This window comes from Ceratotherium simum, chromosome 11 (assembly GCF_057802395.1).
Source record: "Ceratotherium simum simum isolate JZ-2026a chromosome 11, ASM5780239v1, whole genome shotgun sequence".
NCBI classification, from domain to species: Eukaryota; Metazoa; Chordata; class Mammalia; order Perissodactyla; family Rhinocerotidae; genus Ceratotherium; species Ceratotherium simum.
In genome coordinates, this window is record NC_141910.1 from 41,977,359 (window position 1) to 42,002,669 (window position 25,311).

The 25,311-nt window shown below is 39.6% G+C and overlaps 1 protein-coding gene across 2 annotated transcripts in view; it reads left to right on the forward strand.

Moving 5' to 3' along the window:
• SLC8A1 (solute carrier family 8 member A1) overlaps positions 1-25,311 on the forward strand; it is a 318,313-nt gene that overhangs the window by 12,048 nt on the left and 280,954 nt on the right. The window contains exon 2 of one of the 2 annotated variants that reach the window (XM_014792343.2): positions 6,175-8,006. In XM_014792343.2, coding sequence (XP_014647829.1) covers positions 6,208-8,006 — 1,799 coding nt within the window. In that variant the 5' untranslated portion in view covers positions 6,175-6,207. Of the gene's footprint in view, positions 1-6,171; positions 8,007-25,311 lie in introns of both variants that reach the window. The other variant, XM_014792339.2, reaches the window with a different exon arrangement.

Here is a 25,311-nt window from a genome sequence, read left to right on the forward strand (position 1 = left end):
GACCCACACCCAGGTCCTGGGGAAAATGACAGGGTCTCGGCCCCTCTTTATGCTGGAGATCAATTTTTTCTAGCCTGAGGTTCTTTGCCCATGAGCCTGAATCACAGGACACAGACGTTGCTTTTCAGTCTGATACTGGCCAATGTTTGTTTTAGGGGCATCCATTTTACATAGGGAACATTTTAAAATGCAGATGCCTAGCCAGCTTCCGGATTCTGATTCAACGTCAGAGATTTGGTGAATCAGCACATGAGCCTATGAGGATTATTTTAGTCATTCAGTAAGCATGTGCTGTGCAACTTCTATGTTCCAGACTCTGCTCTAGGAACTGGGGATACATCCATGAACCAAAGAGACAAAACTCCTCCCCTTACAGAGTTTACATCTATTAGAGAGAGAAAGACAATAAACAGGATCATTAAATAAGTTACATAGCATATAAAAAGTAATATGTTCTATATAGATAAACAAAGTAGGGGCAAGTGCCAAGGGGTGCATCTCATGACTTTTCAATAACTTTTTCATTATCCTAAATCCTAAACCTATCTTTGTTTTTTTGGCCATATCACCTGACCATTACCCCAATTGTTTCCTTTGGTGAATGAGGTTTTCTGACATGGGACAGGATCCTGACTCTAGTCTTATAAGTTCAGGCAGAAGGGCTTGAGCCCCTTAGGTGACCTCTCACTGCCTGTCCCCTAGAGGCTCTGTCCCAATTTATCTGGCAGCAAAGAGGAAACTCTCTCTTTGGAAGAAAAAAAAGCAAAGGTAATAGCAAAGAGTCAGTGTGGAAACCGAGCTCCTTCCTGAAGTGTGGTCGTGATCTGATGGCCTGAGGTTGGGAGCCAGAACAGTAATTTGCACCCTAGATGGATGGTCAGATAAGGAAAGTCATCCTCTGGCATCTTCTCTTTGTTTAGAAGCATTTGGAAGTGCTTGCCTCACTAGTGGATAAGAATTATGGTTGCTTTAATGTTTAGAAACAGATTAATTGCTTAGCTTTTGAGGCTTTCAGTCGGGAAGAATTACATGGAAGGGAATTCCAGGTCCTGGTGAAGGAGAGTCAAGAAGTTCCTTGGAATAACCCCACCTGCCAATCAACAGAATGGGGTTAGGCTGCCCCATGCACTGGACTGGTGGGAATGCCAGACGTATTCCTTCTCTCTGAGTCAGCTCTTCCTTGGTAGTCAAAACTGGTTACAACTTCCCACAGGGGACCCACTGCTCTGCTGCCTAACTTCTCCTTAGGCCTCTGCTGTGGGAGGATCTTCCTCACTCTTTACAACAGCAGTCTGATAAGGATCTGTCTTGCAGGTACATGTTTCCATTCCTGTGACCCCTCCCTTCCACACAGGTGGCTGGGCTTACTCAGTTGGATATCTTTTCACCATCCTTTGTCAATGCCATTCAGGTCTGTTATCTGTAGGTGCGGGGGTTGTTTGGTTTGTTCTAAAATAAATAGTGAGCAGAAGAGAATTCGAATATTCTTGATGCTGTGCTGAAGACTCATTAGGATAATGTAATGGATATTCTTAAGCAAGAACTGGCCATAGAGGTAAGAGTTGATCTGAAACCAACATGAAAATCAGCCTACCCCTTGTTATAGATTTCAGTAGATCAAGGCAGAATATAAGAAAGCCAGGCAGCAGACCAACATATCAACAGCCTCTATTTCTTGCTTAATTTTCATGGAAATGTGTATTTGAGGAGACAGTGGGGAGAGTCAAGTAGATCTGCTTGAATCCGATGACAGAGGAAAGACCTTGAAAGATTGGAGACAAAAGAATGAAGAAGGAACTCTCATTCAGATCCATCGTACATCCCCACAAGCATTTAGATTTGGGGTTAATTTAATAAAGAAAGAGACTGAAGTCCAGAGAGTTCTTTCCAGTTGCTTCATTGCTAATAAGATTTATCAGTGCTTTGTGTACACTGATTTCGCAAATTATAATACTACTACCTTTTGAATGTAATTGTGACATTTTTGAGTTAACCTCAGAAGCCCGTCTCTTGTTTCTCTGACGGTGATGAAGGATTTTTACTGCTCCATCCACCCTTAGACATTTGTACCCTTTTGGCTAGGAACATATTGTGACATGTGGGTTGGGGCGTAGCTTTTTCTTGGCAGACCTAAGAGATTGCCCTGAGAGTGTGCAGGAAGAGGTTGCCAGGTAATTGCTAAAAGGCCGGAGGGTGAAGGGCAGCTGTCTGTAGGAACTTGCCAGCCCACATGTTACATCACGCTATCGATGCTCGTCTGTTGGAGTCTCTAATCCATAAGATAAAAGCCAGGCTGTTGGAAACCTTCCACGGGGCTTTTGCTACTGACGCCCTTCTTACCTTGCATGGAAGCCAAGAGGGTTCCCCGTGGGCTAGTCCAGGCCCAAGTGCAATAGTTCTCAAAGATTCTTCATACGCTGTCAGAGATGATATAATGGAGCAGTTAGTTATGTCCGTCTCAGAGACAGACCAGGGTTTTAACGTCAGTTCAGGAGTTTACTATCTGTATGACTTGCAAGAAGTACTTAACCTGTCTGAGCTTCAGTTATCCCACCACCAAAATGGGCCAATAATATCTACTGTATAGGGTTACTGTGAGGACACCAAGCATCACACAACTCCAGGGGTTGCTGTTCACACAGGCTGCTGGAAATGGCAACGCTAGGAGTTGTGTGACACGGTAATGCCGGTTATTTTAAGTATTAAATATAATGATTCATGTGAAGAAGTTAGCATGGTGTCTGGGATAGTGTTTTTTTTAATTTTTTTTATTTATTTTTTCCCCCAAAGCCCCAGTAGATAGTTGTATGTCATAGCTGCACATCCTTCTAGTTGCTGTATGTGGGACGCAGCCTCAGCATGGCCGGAGAAGCGGTGTGTCAGTGCGCACCTGGGATCCGAACCCAGGTCGCCAGCAGCGGAGCACGCACTTAACCGCTAAGCCACGGGGCCGGCCCTGGGATAGTGTTTAAGAATGGAACCTAGTGTCATTCTCTCAGGCAATCGACTGTGATTTGCTGTTGTGCCATTTTGAAACCTGCTTCTAAGAAGGAAAATAGTTTGGGGCAAAGAAAACACAATCTGCAAAGACCTGAAGGTGAGAAAGTGTTGTCGTGTTCCGGGAAGGGAAAGAATTTCCATATTCTGGAGCTCAGCGGCCAGATCCTAAGAGGTCTGAACAGCTTATTGAGGAGTTTGGATTTGTCTACAGGGCAATTGGCAACCAATGAAGATTTTTAAGGGAATTGAGCAAGTCTGATCTGCACTAAGTTCATCTGCAGTGAACTTAGGAAGTTCATTTTGGCTGAAATGGAAAGAATGAAATGATGAGATTTGGCAGTAATTTGAAGGGAGTGGTTAATTGTATCAGTCCTGGAGACAGACACAGGTCCAAATCTCTGTTGGATGTTTACTATCTCTGTTCTACACTACTGTCTGTGACCAAATACTTAAGCTTTCTGATACTTACAGGTTCCCAAGACATTTTAAGTTGCAGATCTTCCAAAAGGATCACTACAAATGTTTCTTTCTCCCTTTTAAACTTTAGATCTCTACTGTATCATTTTATATACCTATGAGGCATTGGGATCATTTATAAATCAGATTTTTTTATAATGGGCAAAGGCTGGTCTCCTTGTTTCCACCTTTGACCCTATAGTCTATTCTCCACTGAACCAGCAGAGAGATCCTTTGAAAGGAAAAATCAGATCATATCACACTTCTGATCAGAACCTCCCTCTGATTCCCATTTCCCTCACAATCAAAGCCAGTGCCTTAACAGTGGCCTCAGTGCCCCTCAGGATCCATCTGCACTGTGTTCCCAGCTCCTGAACCCTGCTCCCCTCGCTCCTTGCCCTCTCATCACACTGGCTTCTCTGTGGTTCCTAGACTATGCAAAGTATAATTCCCGTCAGGGCCTTTGCACATACTTGGAATTTTCTTCCTATAGATTTCCACGAGGCTTGGTTCCTTGCTTCTTTCAGAACTTTGCTCAAATGTCACCTTCTCAGAGAGGCCTTCCTTAACCACCCAATATAAAATCTTACGTGCCATGTGCATGCACACAGTGACACACACACAGACTTGTACTGCTTCTCCCCTCCCCACCACTACAGCACTTTTTACCGTCTGACATTTATGTTTATTTGTTTGTTTCCTCCCCATTAGAATATAAGTTCAGTGAGGACGGACTGTGGTTTTTTTTTAATTCACTGATGAATTCTCAGGACCTAGAAGAGAGCCCAGCAGGTCATTCTAAAAAAAGTATTAGGCACTCATAAATATTTGTGGAATAAATGGCTGCATAAGGGAGTTGGAAGTAGATCTCCTGCTCCTCTTGCAGGCTGGTTCTGTGTCACCTTGTTTTAAGCAGAGATCCTACATCCCGCCCAAGCCTTGTAATGACTGAACAAGCAGATACACTGACCCTGAACTTCTGCATATTTTGAAAATATGCTAGTTCTATTTTTCAGCTTTTTATTTAGAATGGAATTCTTCCACCACAACCATCTGCTGTGTCTTCTTTAGTATGGGAAAAATGTCAAAGAAGCTTATCTCTTGATAGTGATGAGCTAAAAAGGGTTTTAGGCGATGATGGGCTCTCTGAGGGGCTGCCAGAATATGCTGGGCCAGAGAGGTTCTCCTGGGCCCTGGTGCAATTTTCACAGAAGCCACCAGCAGCAAACATGGGCCAGAGAACATAAGTGAATCTGGGGGCCACTCTCAGCCAGCCTGAGGCTGTGAAAGGCTCTAATCCAGCCCCACTTTTTACTTTTTATCAGGCCACAAAGCTATGTTCTGGCTTAGGACCCCTTCCTATCACCACTCTATCTAAAGTCATAACTGGCCCTTCCTGCAAGGCCTTCCAGACCAGGGTTACCCTGACTGGGAACAGACCCTCCTCTACTTCAGAGTCCGCCTGCAAGCCCTGGAGGCAGAGGTGATGGAAGGTCCCAGCTGAGTTTTGTCTGAGTGGATGGGTGAACTTGGGGCCGTGGTGGCTCAGTCCACCACGTTGCTGTGCTTACCAAGCTTTGTGCTGCTTAGTGACTGTTGCCATATCCCTAATTGCCTACAGCCCTTCATCATATGTATACTTTGTGGTCACTGTCATTCTGCCACATGAGCTAATTTAGATGGAATTGTTGCTCCTGCTTTTTTTGGTCACTTGAACCCTCTATAGAACTAATATGTGTTTTAGAATGACCATGGAAAGTATGACATTGACACCTAAAAGGAACATTTTATGGCTGGTAATGATGGTTTCACAGCCTGCCAGGTAAGAGTCTTACACAGCACTAGACCTGGGCCTGGTTATCTCCCTTTCCTGTTGTGAACAACCCACAGATTCTAAAGCGAGATCTGTACACAGATGTGAAGAATTGTGCTTGAAGAATCAGATGCCCAGCTGCTAATGTATCAGGAGACCTGGGCTTGCTGCAAATTAGGAGGAAATGTGCTCTCATCAAAACATGCTTTTAAAAACTGTACTTAATGTGTGGAAATATTGCATTGGAGCAGAATATTCTTTCCCTCGAGTACAAATACCATTGAGCTTTGATTGCAGGCAAGCTTCGAGATTTCTCTGTGTTTCCAGATAAGTGTGGAGCCATAGGACATGATTTCATGAAATGCAGTGTAAGATGTGCTCCAGAATTTAAGATCATCACTAGGCCTTGTGTTGGTAGGATTTTTAGAGTCTGAACTTCAAAGTATCAATTTTAATAAGGTGATTTTGGCAATGAAACAGTTTCTGGGAGGTAATTGTACTAAGTGAAATTTAAGAGAAAATCTGCTTTAGCAACAAGGAGAAAATTATTTAATGCTTCAAAAGTTTGGGGTTTTTTTTCTTATTGGCTGTTAGCATGCATAAATGTGTATTCAGTGAGGCAAGGCTATCATTGAACTTTTCATTTCCAATAAATCTGTTGTATATCTTGCTCAGTGAATGGGGACTGCAAGTCGAACATCCGTAAAGGGAGAGAATGAGTTACAAAGAATTACTTAATCGCTGATGGATTCGTAGAATAATGATTCACCATAGACGTTGTGATAGTCAAATACAAACGAATCATTGGTTAAAGTAATAAAAATAAATAATCAGACGCGCCTTGGGTCTGGCTCTAATGATGTGATTTTTTTTCCACCTTCCCTCCATCTTATTTTTACCAGTAGGTTGGGACAGTTGGAAGTCTGCCATTGTACAACATGCTGCGATTAAGTCTCTCACCCGCCTTTTCGATGAGATTTCGTCTGTTGGCCATCGTGGCTCTCTTATTTTTCCATGTGGACTATATAAGTGCTGAGACAGAAATGGAAGAAGAAGGCAATGAAACCGGTGAATGTACTGGCTCATATTACTGTAAGAGAGGGGTGATTTTACCCATTTGGGAGCCCCAAGACCCTTCCTTTGGGGACAAAATTGCTAGAGCTACTGTGTATTTTGTGGCCATGGTCTACATGTTTCTTGGAGTCTCTATCATTGCCGACCGGTTCATGTCCTCTATAGAAGTCATCACGTCTCAAGAAAAAGAAATAACCATAAAGAAACCCAATGGAGAGACCACCAAGACAACTGTTAGGATCTGGAATGAGACGGTTTCCAACCTGACCTTGATGGCCTTGGGATCTTCTGCTCCTGAGATTCTCCTCTCAGTAATTGAAGTATGTGGCCATAACTTCACTGCGGGAGACCTCGGTCCTAGCACCATCGTGGGAAGTGCCGCATTCAATATGTTCATCATTATTGCTCTTTGTGTTTACGTGGTCCCGGATGGAGAGACAAGGAAGATTAAGCATTTGCGTGTGTTCTTTGTGACGGCAGCCTGGAGCATCTTTGCCTATACCTGGCTTTACATTATTCTGTCTGTCATCTCTCCTGGGGTCGTGGAGGTCTGGGAAGGTTTGCTTACTTTCTTCTTCTTTCCCATCTGTGTTGTGTTCGCTTGGGTAGCGGATAGGAGGCTTCTGTTTTACAAGTATGTTTACAAGAGGTATCGGGCTGGCAAGCAGAGGGGAATGATTATTGAACATGAAGGAGACAGACCATCTTCCAAGACTGAAATTGAAATGGATGGGAAAGTGGTCAACTCCCATGTTGACAATTTCTTAGATGGCGCTCTGGTTCTGGAGGTTGATGAGAGGGACCAAGATGATGAAGAGGCTAGGCGAGAAATGGCTAGGATTCTGAAGGAACTCAAGCAGAAGCATCCGGAGAAAGAAATAGAGCAATTAATAGAATTAGCTAACTACCAAGTCCTAAGTCAGCAGCAAAAAAGTCGAGCATTTTACCGCATTCAAGCTACTCGCCTGATGACCGGAGCTGGCAACATTTTAAAGAGGCATGCAGCTGACCAAGCAAGGAAGGCTGTCAGCATGCATGAAGTCAACACTGAAGTGGCTGAAAATGACCCTGTTAGTAAGATCTTCTTTGAACAAGGGACATATCAGTGTCTGGAGAACTGTGGTACTGTAGCCCTGACCATTATCCGCAGAGGTGGTGATTTGACCAACACTGTGTTTGTTGACTTCAGAACCGAGGATGGCACAGCCAATGCTGGGTCTGATTATGAATTTACTGAAGGAACTGTGGTCTTTAAGCCTGGTGAGACCCAGAAGGAAATCAGAGTTGGTATCATCGATGATGATATCTTTGAAGAGGATGAAAATTTCCTTGTGCATCTCAGCAATGTCAAAGTGTCTTCTGAAGCTTCAGAAGATGGCATACTGGAAGCCAACCATGTATCTACACTCGCTTGCCTTGGATCACCCTCCACTGCCACTGTGACTATTTTTGATGATGACCACGCAGGCATCTTTACTTTTGAGGAACCTGTGACTCATGTAAGTGAGAGCATTGGTATCATGGAAGTGAAAGTATTGAGAACATCTGGAGCTCGAGGAAATGTTATCGTTCCCTATAAAACCATTGAAGGGACTGCCAGAGGTGGAGGGGAGGACTTTGAGGACACTTGTGGAGAGCTTGAATTCCAGAACGATGAAATTGTGTAAGTTCTTTTTTATATATATACATACATGTGGTTGAGTGCATTTGTGGATGTGAGAGTGCGTGCATGGTTTTTTAAACTAACTGGCATATAAGGTGTGAAATAGTTATTATACACGACTGCTTTCAAAATACCAATCCTTGCTTGTGTGCACTTCTCAATATCCTCTATACACACAGATCTTAATTTGACATCACAATTTTATTTTTACTTTTGTGCTGTTACATATTTTAAGTACATTATAGACCATGATAGAATGAGTCTTGTGACACAGTTTTCCAAACCACTTACGATGGGTTGAAAAATTTGTATTGTGTTTTGAGTCACATAATATACACACAGAAAAGGAATATTTAAAACATCATGTTAGGTCCCTAACTTCATTACTGAGTACAGATTGGGAAAGCCCAAAAAGGAAACATCTCTGAAAAGAATTTCCTGACTACCAGGGCTGGCTGAAACTATTTCTACTGTTTTTTATCTGACATTGTGTTTTTGTGACAATATAGGATGATGTTTCTGTTTAAATGCTAATGCTTAATTATGACTTAATGACCAATCCTGCTTTTTCAGTTTTATGCCAACGTGGGAAAAGCCGTACAGCTCTTATTTAGTTCCAGTCAGATTTTACTTTAGATGATTAAGCAAACACTTTTACCCTACTGATATAGCGATGGGGGGAGAAATAAGATTCTGTCCAAGCATCCTAGTTGACAGGGAGCAGTCAGAGAAAAAAAGTGGGATGGGAACAATTTACTCTTCGTATGGGCACTTTACAGTGATACTTGCCCACATTGTAACACGCGGAGAGCCTGCTTGTGCAATGATTCTTCCATTGACAGCTGCTATTTAGAGAGCTAGTCCTCCTTCCTTGCCTAAGAGGGGGCATTGCATTCATTAAAAGCAAACCAGAAAATTTGACTTGATGAGCAATGTCCAAACTAGAAGGAAGGAAGAAAGGAAACCATTTATAATATCTGCAATACAACAAAGGACATTAAAATGAATGATTATGTTGGTTGACTCAGAGGCAACTTAGGTATTTCAGGAAAGAAAAGAAGTATATAAAATACAGTTAGTTCAAAAAATAGTGAACTGTTGTGTAAATGGCATGTGATAAGTCAAATGGCAAGTACGTTGTCTCCAAGGTGAAATTTCTCCCACTGAAAATGTAGGGAAAACAAACACAGAAGTGTTGTGGGATGGGCAGAGGGAACAGATTTTCCCAAAAGAGCCTTCCAATGTCTTTGCATCTCTTTGATGTTGTTATAGAGTGAACAATTACTGAGTGCGACATAATGAAATCAAGCAAAGCAGAGATTATAATATTCATCTTCGGATGTGTGTGTATGGGGATAGCTTTTGATGAATATCTATTTTATGTTGGTTCTTATATAATGTTCCGCTTATTGAGATGTGCTTTGTTGGGACACTTATTTTACTGAAAGATAGTAATATAGTAGGAAATGAATATCCTGCATACCCAAGGAAGGATTTTCCCAAAGGCCTTGCACTGAATATGATCCTGCCCGTGTTAACACACACAAACTTTATTCCTTTGGTAGGAATTCTGTCTCATTATATTTTCTAATCATTTCAGTTATTGAGCCCTCTTGAATTAGATAGCACTTGTAATCCATGTAAAAGTGTATTACTTGTTATTAAAGGAATATTGCAAGTTATTAAATGAACTCACAAGGGTAGCCCTCAAATCTGACCAAATTGGTGTTTTGTTTTGTTTCTTCATTTTACTTAGCATGTTTTCTGATGAAAATTTGATCTTGCTTTCTCTTAAGGATAATGGCTCTGTAGTTATTTATTAGAGAGTCAGGTTTTCCCTATCTATTCTGCTATCCAAGACTTTTATCAAACCATAAATAAATAGCCTTCTTTCAGGCATAGTGTAGAAGAAGAAGAAGAAGGAAAAAAAAAGAAGACTGGCGGTGATTTGATGGAATAATTTTTTCTGCCAAGCTCCATTTAAAACATTCATCCTATGCCATTAAATTGATTTAATTCTTCTAAGGAAGGACTATTGCCAAATTCCAGCTTTAGAAATTTAGATATCCCATGAAAATTGGTAAGAATCAGTGGACTTATCGGCATGCCATCTCTGAATATGTGTTTTTAGGAGTATTCTAGATCAATCACCAGTTTCTAGTTTAATAAAACTTTTACTGTATTTTATTTGCTAAGTTGAAATATGAAATTTTAGAAATGGCAAAATATTTTGTTTGTAAGTTGAATGAAATTACAGACCTACATTTTTTCTTCTTTCTAAAATTTTAATATAAAACAGTTTTCATTTTGATGTTATAGAGTGTTACCGTTGATGAACTTTGTAGATGCTTCATAGGTCTACTGCTTGAATAAATTTGTTTGGATGACTGGGACTTAGCCTTAAGCTAGGTACCAAGGATTCGAACATCATGTTTATAGAAAAATATAATATTATCAAAGATCCCTTATTCTTTTTTTTTTTTTTTTTTTATGGATCATTTTTCCTCTGGTAGCTGTTTCCAATGCCAGGTCCACAGACAGCCAAGTGAAAGAGAGTTTGTCATCATGCAGTGAAGTTGAAGTATGTAGACTCAACCCAATTTATCTTTAAGAATGAATTTATATCTCATCCAATTACAGAGTTCATCTCGAGAGATGACTTTCTTAAAAACATAGATGGGGCTGTTGACACCACTGAGCTTTATTCAATATTTAAAAACAATATTTTTGGGCCGGCCTGTGGCTTAGCGGTTAAGTGCGCGCGCTCCGCTGTTGGCGGCCGGGGTTCGGATCCCAGGCGCACACTGACGCACTGCTTCTCCGGCCATGCTGAGGCCGAGTCCCACATACAGCAACTAGAAGGATGTGCAACTATGACATACAACTATCTACTGGGGCTTTGGGGGAAAAATAAACAAACAAATAAATAAATAAAATATTTTTGTTTGTTTGTTAAATGCTGTGCATGAAGCCAGTATTTATGATTCTTTCCAGAGCACCATAAAGAGATTCCTGGAAAAGCCTGGATTTAAAGCCTATCTAATTTTAAGAAGCCATTAACCAAGGTTGAAATAGGGTCCAATCTGATTAGGGATGGAGATCAAGAGGCAGTCAACTTTATTGATTCTTTGGTTTCAACAACAAGATAGATTCCTAATGTTTGATCTTATTTTTAGTGTGGAAGAAGTCATTTAAATTTGTAATATAAACATTTTTGTACCTATTCATTCATATTTTTACATAAATGAGTTGAATTATTTCAGCTTGACCTTTTTTAAGACCAAATTCTGTATTTGAGAAAAATATTGATAAATAAGTGGTGCTTCTAGTCTCTAATAAAATGTATCCTCGGCAAAACATTTTAACATTACAATGCAAAAATTCATTAAATAGATATAATTAACAGCACATGCTTTTGTATAAACTCAAGCAATGACAAATACTAAACCCATGCCAGCTAATCTTAACTTTTAACGGGGAATTCTGTCCAATGTTAACAGCTAATAAAAAATAAATGAAGAATATGCTCATTTGATTTGTGGTTTGGTAGGTGATGTCCACAAACTTGAAGTGCTACTAACACTGTTCTTTACTGATGCTAGTTTAGTGGTAATAATTATTACAAAATGTTGTTTGGTCTCAAAAGGTCTAACATTAGGTTGACTGTTCTAGAAAATGTTAAAGTTAATTAACTACAGTAGATACAAATCAGGTTTAATTACTTAGTTAAAACCCAGTAATAATATCATTTTTGGAAGATGACTCAAAAGATCATGAGCATTTGCTATTATATGTTTACAGTATATAGTTGAAAAACAAAGTATGTAGGTTGAGAAATTTGCATAATATATTGCTTAGCAAATCAGTTTACTAGGGATTCCTAGCCACAGCATAATTTATTAAATAATAGGTCTGTCCAAAATTAATTTTGTTTTAACAACTATTACATTTTCAAGTATGGTTGTAACTTCATTATCTCTAGGAAATACAATATGCAAGACATCTCAACAAATATAGCTCTTTGACACTGAATATTTACATCACTTTTTTTGGAAAAAGAAATAGAAAAGAAAATTTCAAGATGATATAGATTATATGGAATTATTATTATTATATTCCAGGGAAAATAAATACTTTGTGTTTGCTATTTATGTTGCCATTATTCTTCTCTTGCTCTATATAATTCCAAGGACTAAAGACCTAGCTATATGAAATAGCAATTTAATTCTGAGAGTAGAACAAATATGTAACACAAGAAAGCAGCCATCTATAAAAAAACATGAACCAAAAATATTAAGAAAACTTGAAGTGATCAGGACAGAATAATAATTATGTGTGTATGAGGGAATCAGAAATGATGAAAAATAGTAGAGAAAATAACTTTAGGCAAGAAAGGCCATTAGTACATAGTACCTTGAATCCCACATATTCAAGATTTACTTTATGGAAGAAGAATATTATCTGCTACATTTAGCCTATCAAAATGATGGAAGCGTGGTATTTTATATTGACATAAAATTATCCTAGGTAATGTGCTAATGTAAGAAATTTAGTTGTAATAATTTTAGGATTTTAATGGATTGATTTCTGCTTTGGTGGGTTATCTTTTCAGACTGGAATATTTCTCTCTCAGAATCAAACCACATGTAGTATCATCTGCAAATCTAGATTATAACTACAAGAAATGTTTTTATAAATGTATATGTTTTTATGAATGCATAAGTATTATAAAAATAAGACAAGGTAAAAGCCAAAAAGGAAATTTATGACTTCTAATTCACTAGTGCCAGGAGCCTAAATTGATTATGTGCAGAAGGGTTGTTTACCATGTCAACCAGATTGCCATGTTTGCTGTTGTAATCTCATTTTTCCACTGCTAATTAGAGTTTGGGGCTATAATATAGTTATGTAAAGAAATTTTATCTTAGCAAATGAGGATATTTCATAGTTTAGACACACTGAAGTGTTTATGTTATGGGCTCTTTTCTGAGTCGTCATTCAAGGCCTTTACATAGGGGTCTGGTTGCTTTACTAGTTTAGGGCTAGAGAAGAATTATATATCAATCAATCTGCACATACTTAATAAGCTACTGTTTTGTGCCCAGAACTGGGCTAATCATTAGGAAGGAAACAGAAGAAATATACTCCTTATACGCTAAAATGGGAAACATTGAGATAATGCTTATTTTGTTTTGTTTTTTTTTTTTTTTTAAAGATTTTATTTATTCAGTTTTTTCCCCCCAAAGCCCCAGTAGATAGTTGTATGTCATAGGTTCACATCCTTCTAGTTGCTGTACGTGGGACTCGGCCTCACGTTGGATGGAGAAGTGGTGCCTCGGGGCGCTCCCGGGATCCGAACCCGGGCCGCCAGCATCAGAGTGCGCACACTTAACCGCTAAGCCACGGAGCCGGCCCGAGATAATGCTTATTTTGATAAGTACAAATATCATTACACAGATGTGTATGTGCTGTGTAGGAGAAGGCTTAATTTTGGACACAGTATTTGCATTTGCTTTTGAAGGACAGAAGTCATAATTGGAGAGAAAAATGAGATGTGCATCTTAAGATGGAGTCATCTCTTGGTAAACCCGAGAGTATGGACAATTTCACTAAATAGGATGGTTGTCAAACTTAATGAACAGTCAGTGAACATTCATTTTCTTTAATGAGATGTAAATCATTATGAGAGTGTTTAAATTAATCTGAGTATATATCCCTTTAAGCCAGTCACAGAAGGACAAACACTGCTTGATTCTACTTATGTGAGATATCTAAAATAGTCATAGAAGCAGAGAGCAGAACTGTGGTTGCCGGGGACAGGGGGCAAGAGAAATGGGGAGTTGCTAATCAACAGCTATAGTTTCAGTTTTGCAAAATGAATAAGTTCTAGAGATATACTGTACAACATTGTGCCTAGAGTTAATGTTGTATTGTACACTTAAAAATCTGGGAAGAGGGTAGATCTCATGGAAGTATTTTTACTACAATAAAATAAAAATAAACATTTTTTTTAAATAAGTGAAATAGTTGATCTACTTGAAAAATAAAAAGCTTATCTGCTTGCCCTTGTGTACCACATTGCCTCTTGTAGTTTCTAAGAAAATTTACAACATTTGCACTTTGTGAATTAGTTCTTGGTCTCTAGGAATGGTTTTGACCTACTTTGATTCTGTAGCCACTCTCACCCCACTCTCCTGCCTTTTTCTCAGAGTTACCAGTGTACAGCCACCATCTTGGTAAAACCTGAGCAGATTTTACACTAAATTGTGAAGTGGGAAGAGATTTTCTTTACTGAGGACACTGGTAACCCAGGGAAGGAGATTTAAACACGCTTAATTCTTTTGAATGGAGCGACCTTGAGGGTCTAACACCTGTATAGGGTTATTTGTTGTTATGCTGTCTGTCCTTGTTAGCCGAGGTGTAGAAAATTGACTATGAGTTACAATATCATGGGGACTGTAGAGGTTTTCCAATAAAATATCTCCATCATGTTCTGTTATGGTTACTGAAATCTGCTCACTGGAGATTTGTTCTTTGGGATGGCAAAGCTGTTCAGCCCCTATCACATTGTCAATGCCCATGCAACTCTTAAGAGTTATCCTTCCGGGCTGGCCCCATGGCATAATGGTTAAGTGCGTGTGCTCCGCTGCTGGCGGCCCGGGGTTCGGATCCCAGGCGCGCACCAACGCACCGCTTGTCAGGCCATGCTGAGGCCACGTCCCATATAAAGTGGAGGAAGATGGGCATGGATGTTAGCCCAGGGCCAGTCTTCCTCAGCAAAAAGAGGAGGATTAGCATGGATGTTAGCTCAGGGCTGATCTTCCTCACACAAAAAAAAGAGTTATCCTTGTAAGAGTAGACTAGAAGTGGCACTGGGCCAGGTGGCAGGAAAGGAAGAGAGGACAGCCAAATGTAAGGTGTGTCAGTGGCACTAGAGATGGGCTTTATAAGTGACTTGGGAGAGCCAGCTGAGAGGAGCTCAGTGGAAGGTGCCGATTGAGCAGGCAAGCAGCTTTGGCAGCTAGCGCACTTTGGCTGCTGGCTTCCCACACTGCCTTGCCCTTTCTGCCTTGGTAGTGGGGAAGTCCAGAAGGTCCTAGGAGGGAAAGCAGTCAGTCAACAATATAGGCAGAATTAAAGGAAATCTCCTCCTTTGCTTCCTCTCCTGGCTGGACATAACTGCCTACGTAATACCCATCTATTTGCCAAAGGTTGAGCCAGCCGGAGCTCATTCTTTTCACAGGCCTATCCAGCTGTCTCACTATAGATCCTGGTAAAATAAACAGTGCATTCTCATTTCCTGCCTTTCTCCCGAGGACTCGTGCTTTAGGTGACATTTTTTTTTTTTTCCTCTTACAATGTCCCACATGGTCAGATATGGGAATAGGCATTGTGTTCTTTGGTGACAGTTGAAAATATAGAGGCAAGGGACAAAAACAGATCTGAAAGCAGAACTTGGGTTCCTTGCCTTTCAGGCTGGTGGTCATAACGGGGCAACCAGGGAAATTCAGTATACCTGGTAATTCAGATATTAATGAAACAGCCTGGGATATTTTATTTCCAGGTACATTTTTTTTTAAGCTTAGGTATGAGAGATCTGGAGTTCTTGGTACCCTCAAAACCAAGACCACCTCACTTTTCATGTTAGAGTTCCTGAGATAAAGATGGACTTAGGAGGAGCTCTCAACTTGGATTCCACACTCAAGTTTGAGCTCTACCTTTGTTGCTGACTAGCTTTGTAACTTTCAGCAAATTACTTAAGCTCTGAGTCAGTTTCCTCACCTGTAAAATGAGGATGATGGTGGTACAGGTGGTGATGGTGTTGGTAGTAGTGGAAATGGTGCTTTGACATATGGTGGTGGTGGTAATGTGGTAGTAATGGAGGTGGTGGAGGTGGTGGTGATCACAATGGGGGTGGTGCTGGTGTTGGAGGTGGTGGTGATGATGGTGGTGGTGGAGGTAGTGGTGATGGTGGTGGTGGTGGAGGTAGTGATGATGGTGGTGGTGGTGGAGGTAGTGGTGTTGGAGGTGGTGGTGATGATGGTGGTGGTGGTGGTGATGGTGTGACAGTGGTGGTGATGGTGGTGATGGTACTGAGATGTATTGAGAGCCATGTTTCATGCTGTATGAATTACAATGTTCATTTGATTTAATCCTCACAACAACTATATAAGGTTGGCACTATTATACTCATTTTACAAGTGAAGAAATTGAGAATTAGAGAGTAACTACCTTCCTTTGGATCACACAGCTAATTGGAGTGGATCTAGAGTGTAGCAGTAGGACCGCCTGACTGTACAGTCTGCACTGTCTCATCGGGGGCTGTTCCCTCTTGCATGGCTTTCATAGGCAAGGACAAGCATGTAGGAGGCTCGTGGTGCTGTGACCCTGATTACAACATGTGCTCACACAGCTCAGAAGATGGGAAACTAGAGCAGTCATTTGTCTTTTCTGGAATTCTTGAACATGCACTAACCACATTGCACCCCACCCCCACTCTCCATTAACCTAGAAGAGCCATGATTAATGGAGTTTGAGAAGCAAGAAAAATACCAAATGCCATAAGCCCTCCATGTACCTGACCTGTCCAATTATTGTCCATTCTTTTGCCTCTCATGGTATTTACTTCTCTTCGTTCCTAAATAAAAAAGAAACTTCTTTATTAGTAGCTTTCTGTGCTTGCCTGCACTAGCCCTGTATCGTTTAACTTCCTTATATGGCTGAACAATGAATGTAGCTTTTCTCCATCCTTAAAATAGTAGTTTCTTGGTCTATCTTTTTTTTATATATTACAAGACAGTGTAAATTAATGACAACAGAGAATCAGTACCAGAGAACATTTGTCACCTGGTGTCAGCACTACCAAGAAGTTTAAAAAGTTCCTTTCTCTGCCCATGGAGGTCATTAACGGTAAGAATTCCTGGTTAAGTTTTCCTATAATGTGACCCACATGGCACTTCATCTGATACAGACCTACCCACAGCAAATGGAATATTTTTAGATACTGTTTTAAAAGTCCAATTCCAAGCCACTCTTGCTTCTGAACTACATTCTTTCTAGGGGATGAGAACAAAGACAACAAAAAACCAAAAAAAACTTCTACCTAAAATCAGATGATTGTCCCATGACAGCTTGCGTACACTTTATACAAAATCAGTATTCAGGTGTGTCTGTAACTAATATGATTTTAATAAAGTAGTTCTATTTTATTTTATGTTTTTAACTTTTCCAGGTGAATTATTGGTCTGTTTAGAGTAAACTCATTGACAATATGTTTATAAATGTAATTAATTATAATTTTTAATAAAAGCCTCCAACTGTTCCCTTTCAACAGAAACTTTTCTCGTACACACAGACACACACGCACATTTGTAATTTACCAAGCTAAAGATGGGAACGTAAAATTAAGTCCTATTTACATAGAGTTTAATTTTTAGGGCATAATAAAACCAAAACAATTCCCAAAGGACAGCTTTCATTCTCGCACACTAAACATTACAACCTTAACTTGACACAGTTTTTCAAATGAGCTATTCAGTTTAATATGGCTATCTGTGTGTCTGAGATTTGTGTATCAGCTGAAAGAGGGGGAGGGAGAGAGAGGAGGCAGAGAGAGAAGGGAGAAAGAGACGGGTAGAAGGAGGGAAGATTGGAGTTGAGGAATGAGGCAGCAGGGGCTAGATGGAGGCAGAGGGAGTGGGGAGGGAGGGCAAAGGGGGGAGACAGATGTGGGAAACAAGGGACAACAGAGAGGCAGAAATGGAGAAAGGGACACCAAGCGAGGAAGCACAGAGAGAAAGAGAGTGGGAGGAGGGGAGGGAGGAAGAGAGAAGCAAAGAGAAGAGAGAGACGGAGAGATATATAGAAAGAGAGATGGAGCAAGGGGTGGGGGATATGAAGAGGCAGGCGGGAGGAGGAGGAGAGAGAGAGGGGTGGATGCAGGGAAAGTAAGAAAAGGGAGGGGGTAGGCAGAGAAAAAGGGAGGAGGGAAGAAAGGAGGCAGACAGAGGGACAGAGACAGAGGCAAAGAATCTATAGCCCTGATAAGATTTCAGCTGTTACTAAAGTGAAGTGAAGCCTGGAATTAGTCCAGATTCTTGCTCAAGCAAACAAAAGACGGTGTGAGAATAAGAAGATAGACATGGGATTCACTCAAGCTGCTTCTTTATCAAAAATAGACAGCAACTTTGTCTTTGAAATCAAATGCACAGTAGTTCCCCCTTATTCACAGTTTTGCTTTCCGCGGTTTCAGTTATCCAGAGTCAACCGGGTCTGAAAGCAGATGATCCTCCTTACCGGGTATAGTCAGAAAGTCACTAGTAGCCTAACGCTACGTGCCGATGCCTTTATCCTTCACCTCACCTCATCTCATTTTATCATCTTACATTTTATCATCTCACATCATCACAAGAAGAAGAAGGATGAGTACAGTACAATAAGATATTTTGAAAGAGAGAGAGGCCACATTCACATAACTTTTATTACAGTATATTGTTATAATTGTTCTATTTTATTATTAGTTACTGTTGTTAATCTCTTACTGTGCCTACTTTATAAATTAAACTTTATTACAAGTATGCATATATAGGAACAAACAGTATTTATAGAGTTTGGTGCTATCTGGGGTTTCACGTGGTCTTGGAATGTATCCCCCTGAGGATAAGAGGAGACTACTGTACATACAATTGCCTGAGTATGTTGGAGGAGCCAGAGGAAGCTTGTGGAATCCAATAGGGCTGGTACCCTATTCTTGCTTTCAGCAAATGTTTTATAAGCACCTATCCGGTGTCAAGTCCCTTGCAAGATGCTGGGACAACAGTGGTGACTAAGACATGGTGCCTGCCATAGAGAACCTCATGCTCTACTTGAGGAGGTGGGTGTACAAATATTCGTACACCGTTGTGGATGTTTCGTCACCCCTGAAGCTTCTCTGTGCCTTCCTTGGCACCATTCTCTCGGCGCCTTCTGGATGGGGCTCTTGCCACTAGTGTTTAAGCTGAGAATGAATGATGGTGAGCTGTCACTGTTGCTGCTGACAGTAGCAGTCCACGCCATGAGCCTGCTCGTCCCCAGAAGAGAACCACAGGGCTTCTGTCACCATTTGGCTGCCCTCTCTAATGGAGAGCAGAAGAGTAGAGATTGCGAACAATTCAAATCTGACTCATTGTTCGTAGCAATAAAGAACTTAGAGGGATGTGAAGGAGGGGAAGGTGGCAATATTGGCTTCAAACCTGAGCAGCTGCCTCTCTTCTACTTTGTTTCCTAATCCTGTGCATTGCTAAGGGAAGTTGTGTCCCTCACATCTGAGTCCTTCCTCTAAATGATATGATGTTATTGAGCATAAACAAACAAGGCTATTACAGACATTGAAGTACCTAGCCAGGAAGCCAGGAATTCAATCAACTGGGGCTTGGTGCCTTCGGATTCTCAGACTCAGATAGCCCAGCTTCTCAGAATATCTGGACATGGTGTTGAAGGAGGATGGACAGATTAGCAAGGAAAGACAGAAAGCTGCAGGGGGTCTTTTTGAGCTGTTGTTAATGTGGAAGAAAGAACTCTATGTGGGTGAGTTTTGGGATGCTTTAAACTGATGTATTATATTGGAAGTGATTCATCTGACCTACACATTGTCTAATAGAACAGTAGAATATTATCAATATTAATATAATGTAATAATGATATAGTAAATATCAATATAAGTATAGATATAAATATAAAAATAATAATATAAAGAATATTGTCTTCATTTATCTGGCAATATCTAGTGCTAAAATATCCTGCAAAAGTTAGTTGTTGGAATGACTAAGCATGTTCTATAGATTTGAATTCTCTCAGGGAAGGAACATCTTTCCTAATATTCCATGACTTCCATAGTCATTGTAAGTGATATTCTCGTAAATTAATATGTTTTTATTTGGTTATTAATTTAATGATCAATTCTTACATATGAACTCTTGGGATATTTTGAAGTGGATCTAGGCCTTTGATCCTAACAGTAAAGTTTTCCAGTGTTAGTCTGTTGAGTTTTGAGTCCTTGTATTTGCCATATATATAAATATGTATTCTTTTTCCTCTTTTACAGTTAGACTATCAGTGTGCCTGACTCTAGCTGTGTTCATTTTAAATTTGTTGCTTCCCAAACTTGCACATAGAATAAGACAGAATGGTAGGTGTTCCTTGTGTATGTAAATGACAGCCTTAGGAGGTCAAGATCTTAGCACTCTCCTTAGAGGATGGTCTTTGTGACAGTTCTTGCAAGCACCCAGAGGCATCATCTGCAGTAACATAATGATTGAGAGCACAGGCTTTGGGGCCAGACTAGCTGGGGTTCAAATCCTTGCTCTGTCATTCATAAACTGTATAAATTCGTAAATATTTAATTAACCTCTCTCTGTTTCAATTTCGTCCTCTATAGAATGAGGATAATCGTACCTATTTCAAAGGAATAAATCCAGTTAGCTAGTACTTGCCTTATAGTTAGCACTCAGTAAATGTTAGTTGTTATTGTTGTTGCCTTTAGTTACCTTCCAGATGGTTGTTTACACAAGTCTAATCTAGGCTTGCTGGGAATTAGGCAGAGGGGGCTTCTCCTCTTATCTTCCTTTTCTTAAAAAAAAAAAAGTACACTGCTGAGTTTTGTGATTCTCTGTGTGTGGTGCCTGTGTGTGCACTTGTGTGTGTGTGTGTGTGTGCCTGTGTTTAGAGTAGGGGCACTCAAGGCATATAGTTGTCTTCTACTAGCCTAGTGAAAATGATAGCTACAGAAAATGATCCAAATTATAACAAGATGCTGCCCAGAGTATGCCCCATCACTGCAATCATCATTTTGGTGGAAGAAGAGGGGGGAGCAAGATGTAATGCGGAGACCAGGGAGCTAGGTGAGCGGGGTCAGAGATAAGACTTTTCCTTTCACATGCCACTCTGCTATTTACAAGGTTCCTACATCTCTATATTTCATCTTCACACCAACCTTTGAGGCATTAGCACATTTATTTTAGGGCAGAGAGAGTGCCACTGTGATTAATACCTAGTAGGAGCTCCACAAATGTTTCTGAATAGATAGCAGAAAAAGAGAAGGAAGCAACAAAGACTTTCACACATGGGAAAACTTAAGTTCAAAGAATTCAATGAGTTGTTCTAAACAGCAGAGCCAAACTGGAAACCAAGTACACTGGCGCCTCATCTGGTGATCTTGACACCTCACCAAGGGGTTAGTTGCTGGGTCTGGGACTTACCCTTCTTCTCTTTTGTATGCTCTCAGCAAGTCCAACTTTTAGGAGAAGCTGTTTGGCTGGGTGCCCACTCTCAACCCGCACAAACCTTTCATGGCGTTTATTTCCCTTATTATCCTTTGGAAGAGTATTTTAAATTGTTTGTCCAACGAGAGAAAAAGTGGTGCATTTTGATTCCCTGTGCTCTGCATCTCCTTGCCTCTGAGGGATATCTATGATGATGTTGATGTAAATATGCCTGAGGAGTTTTTATAAGATACATCAAGTTATTCAGACTTAGAGTTGGGGGAAGGCATATGATAGAAATAGTAAGAATAATAATATGCTGTATTGCAGTGGAATGTCCACTTCTATTATGCCTGCTATGAAATGAAAGTCCTTATGGGACAATGCCAGAATCATATTCTTACTCTTACCCCAAAATAAACAGGCCTGTGGAGTTGAGTGATGCTTTTTCCTTCAATGTTAATGCTGCCTTAAAAGAAGCCAGTTATATTAGCAACTTACCGTTGAATCCTCATCATGCCTGACATGTTACTTATATCTTTGCGTCTACACTTATCTTTATTCCTCACCAGTCTCGTTCTTTCATCCATCCATGTATTAACTAACCAATTAATTCAGCAAAAATTGATTAACTTTTCTGTTTTGCTGAAGAAGATTCGCCCTGAGCTGACATTTGTTGCAAATCTTCCTCTGTTTTGTATGTGAGCCACCACCACAGCATGGCCACCTACCAGTGGTGTAGGTCCACTCCCAGGAACTGAACCCGGGCAGCCAAAGTGGAGCATGCCAAACTTAACCACTAGGCCACCAGGGCTGGCCCTATTAACTTCTTAATTGTGGCTTAATCTAGAAACTTGAAAAAGATTAAGAGTCCCTTTTTTCCAAGCTTAGAATTTAGTGGAAAAAAGAAAACTAATTACAACACAAAGTGATATAATCATGATGGTAGAGATATATGCAAAGTGCCATGGGAGTTCAGTAAACCCTGGTCCGCAATTGTACTGGTTTACTTTCTTTTCTTCTTTTTTTAATGATCCCAGGACATATTTGTTACAAAGAACTACATTCTCTTGGCAATTGTGAAAAATTTCTGGAAGTCTTAACTGTCTAAAAATAATAATCAATTTTTTCACAATTATGACCATACTGGATATTCATTGTATGTTGACTGATTCCTCGATGGAAATTAATCCCTGAATAAGCATGATTGGTCTAAATTTTTATAAATGTCAGACAGATAGTGACATCAAATATATATGAAATCTTCATACGAGAAATTTCAGCGTCTTAAAATCCAGTTAGTGTAACTGCTTCTTGAAGTTATTGATATGATAAATTCAAGCAAACGTATTTCCCTGAATCAAATGCACATTCTAATTCAACTTAATATTTAACACAGTATATAAATCTGTCAGGAAGGAAATAAAAGCACTTTAAAGATGGGTGTTTCACTACTTTTGTTTTGTCAAGTCTATTGCTTTCAATGTATTTGGTTTTTTTTTAATTTTACCTTTAAATTGTTTGGGAAAACTAATCCTAACACTTATTTTAAGACCCAATTAAACTTTGTATTAGACTGAATATTAAGAAGTAAATCTTGATTATGTTTTCCTTAGTTTAGCTCACAATTCCCAATGATGTCTCATGGGCCCATCCTTCCAAAGTTCCTTCTTTTCTTTTGTATTAAAGTCTGTCATGTTGATGTCAGTGACAAGATACAGAACTGGGAGAGCCTTCTTTGTATTATTTGAAGAAGCAGTCAAATATCAATAGTCCAAGACATTTTAAAATGCTGATTTACAGACACTACCTTCCTTTGCCCCTTAAGAAAAAAGTTGGTAAATTAAAATTTTTATTTTTGGTCCTTCACTTTTTTAATCCACCTTCCCCTCTTGGAAAATGTAATGTTTAGGGAAAGGCTAGATTTTGATGACTTTTCTCCCTACCAGGAGGCTTGTAAGTAGTACAAGAAATGAAGAGTATAATTCAGGAGACAGTTTGGAATGCAGGAGGAGGCTTGTGTTTAGACTCCAGTCCTCAGACCCAGCTCTGCCACTAACTAGATCAGTAGCTTTGGGCAAGTCATTTCATTTCTGTGAGTTCATTTCAGTTTTCTTGAAAGTAAAGTCAAGGAGTTGAAGTAAATGGTCTATACGTTTTCTCCCATCTCCAAACTGTTTGCTCTTCTTCTGAGAGAGAACACTGAAAAAAAAGATCACATAACAGTGAATAAGATTTACAGTCAAGTATGAGGAAACTTGATTTGTATTTCTTTTTGTTTTTGAAATCACTCCATACCTTAGTTTTCTTGACGTAGTTATTTATAAAAAAGAAGCATATTGAGAGACAACAAGTAATATAAAAACCAAATCAGAGGAGCTTAAATCCTTTCTTAGTGAGTCTTGATAAGTTTGAGCTTGCAAAATTATATGTGTCCGCTGGATTGGTCTGTTAAAGTGGTCATATCACTTTTGTTTCTGTGTCTTGTATAAATTGATATTCTTGTCACAATATATCTAGGGTAATCATGTAATTTATTGTCCAAATCAGAGCACTTTGGTGAGTAAAACGGGGTACTCTTCATAATTATGTAGGCATAATAATTAGGAAGTATGGCATAGTCATCCTAATTTTAACCACTGTCTATGTGTGTGCTGTCTCAGAAAAGTAAAGATTGCTTTTCTGTTGAAGACTCTTGTAGTAAGAGAGCAATAGTCATCAGAAATGAAAAACTTTGTATTTGATATTTCTATTAGCTTCATCTACCCACATCGTATCCACTTTTTTTAAATGAAGCTATTCAAAAATCGTCTTAATACAGCGTGGCTAGTAAACACGTCTGCTGGAATGGAGACAGATGTGAGGAATTAATTACCTTAGAGGCAATGGAAGAGGGAATCCATTATGCCTAAACCATAACTCCAATGGTTTGCTGGTCAAACCACATTGGCAGGTTTGTTTTGTTTTGTTTTATATGGATTAAACGATTGATTTTTCTTCTGTGTCTTTAGGGAAATTGTAGAGCTGCAGTTGAAGCAGATCTGTGGGATTGTAAGTATAGTATTGTCTCTGCAGCACTGAAAAAGTTACCAATTATGTCTTTATTTAAAAAAAAAAGAGAGAATCTCTGAAGTCCCTTCCAGCTCTAACATGCAATTATTCAGCAGCGTTATTCCTTCCTGAGACCTTGTGCCCTTGTCTTATCTTATCTTGCTCTGAGCCTTGGTTGTCCAAGTCTAGAGAAATGCTTGATCTACTTCTAAGCTACTGTGCCTCGGCTATCCCCATCAGCCTTCTTCGCGTGTTCCGTGGAACTCCTCAGGACCCTTTCCTTAAATATGCTTCCATTCCCGTCTACAATACTATCTGAGCCAGATAATCCATGCTTTTTGGTATTTAGATGATACAAGTCTGTCTGTGTCCCTTCTTCCTCAATATTGCCATCTGCAAAGGGTTTTCTCAAATTGATACCTACTGTCTCATTATAAATATACGTCATTACCTTTATTTAGCCAATAGTATTTTTTTCAGGATAACTGTCTAGGAGTAGAAAGAACACTATATTGACCTCTAGGCATATGCGAATTCATTTCCAATAAAGTTAGCTCTATGTTTTCTGTAATAAATGTATTGACTCATCATAAAGGATGACAAATGAAGCTTATTTGATTTAAACAAAGGGAAAAAGTATTGGGAAAGTATGTAAATAATGAGTAAACCTCGAAGAGACTAAAACAAGTTCTCATTTAAACATAAGACTGTGGATGGAACAGAAAAATTATTAAATATTTTAATTAATGAAGTGATGGATAGTTGTAAATTAGTCAGGGCAAGAATGATATAGAATTTAGCACAAGGGAAAATCAATCATGCAAGTACAGAATCAGAAGCATTAGACCTGGAAATATTCTTAAGTAAAATAACATCTGAGAGTTTTAACTGACCACAAGTTTAATGTTACTCAGCAGAATGTACAGGTAACATTATGTAATGGTCCCAGTGTGCTAGGCACAGATCAGTTACACTGTTAGATTAAAACACCTTGTTACTACATCTCGTGTGGGACC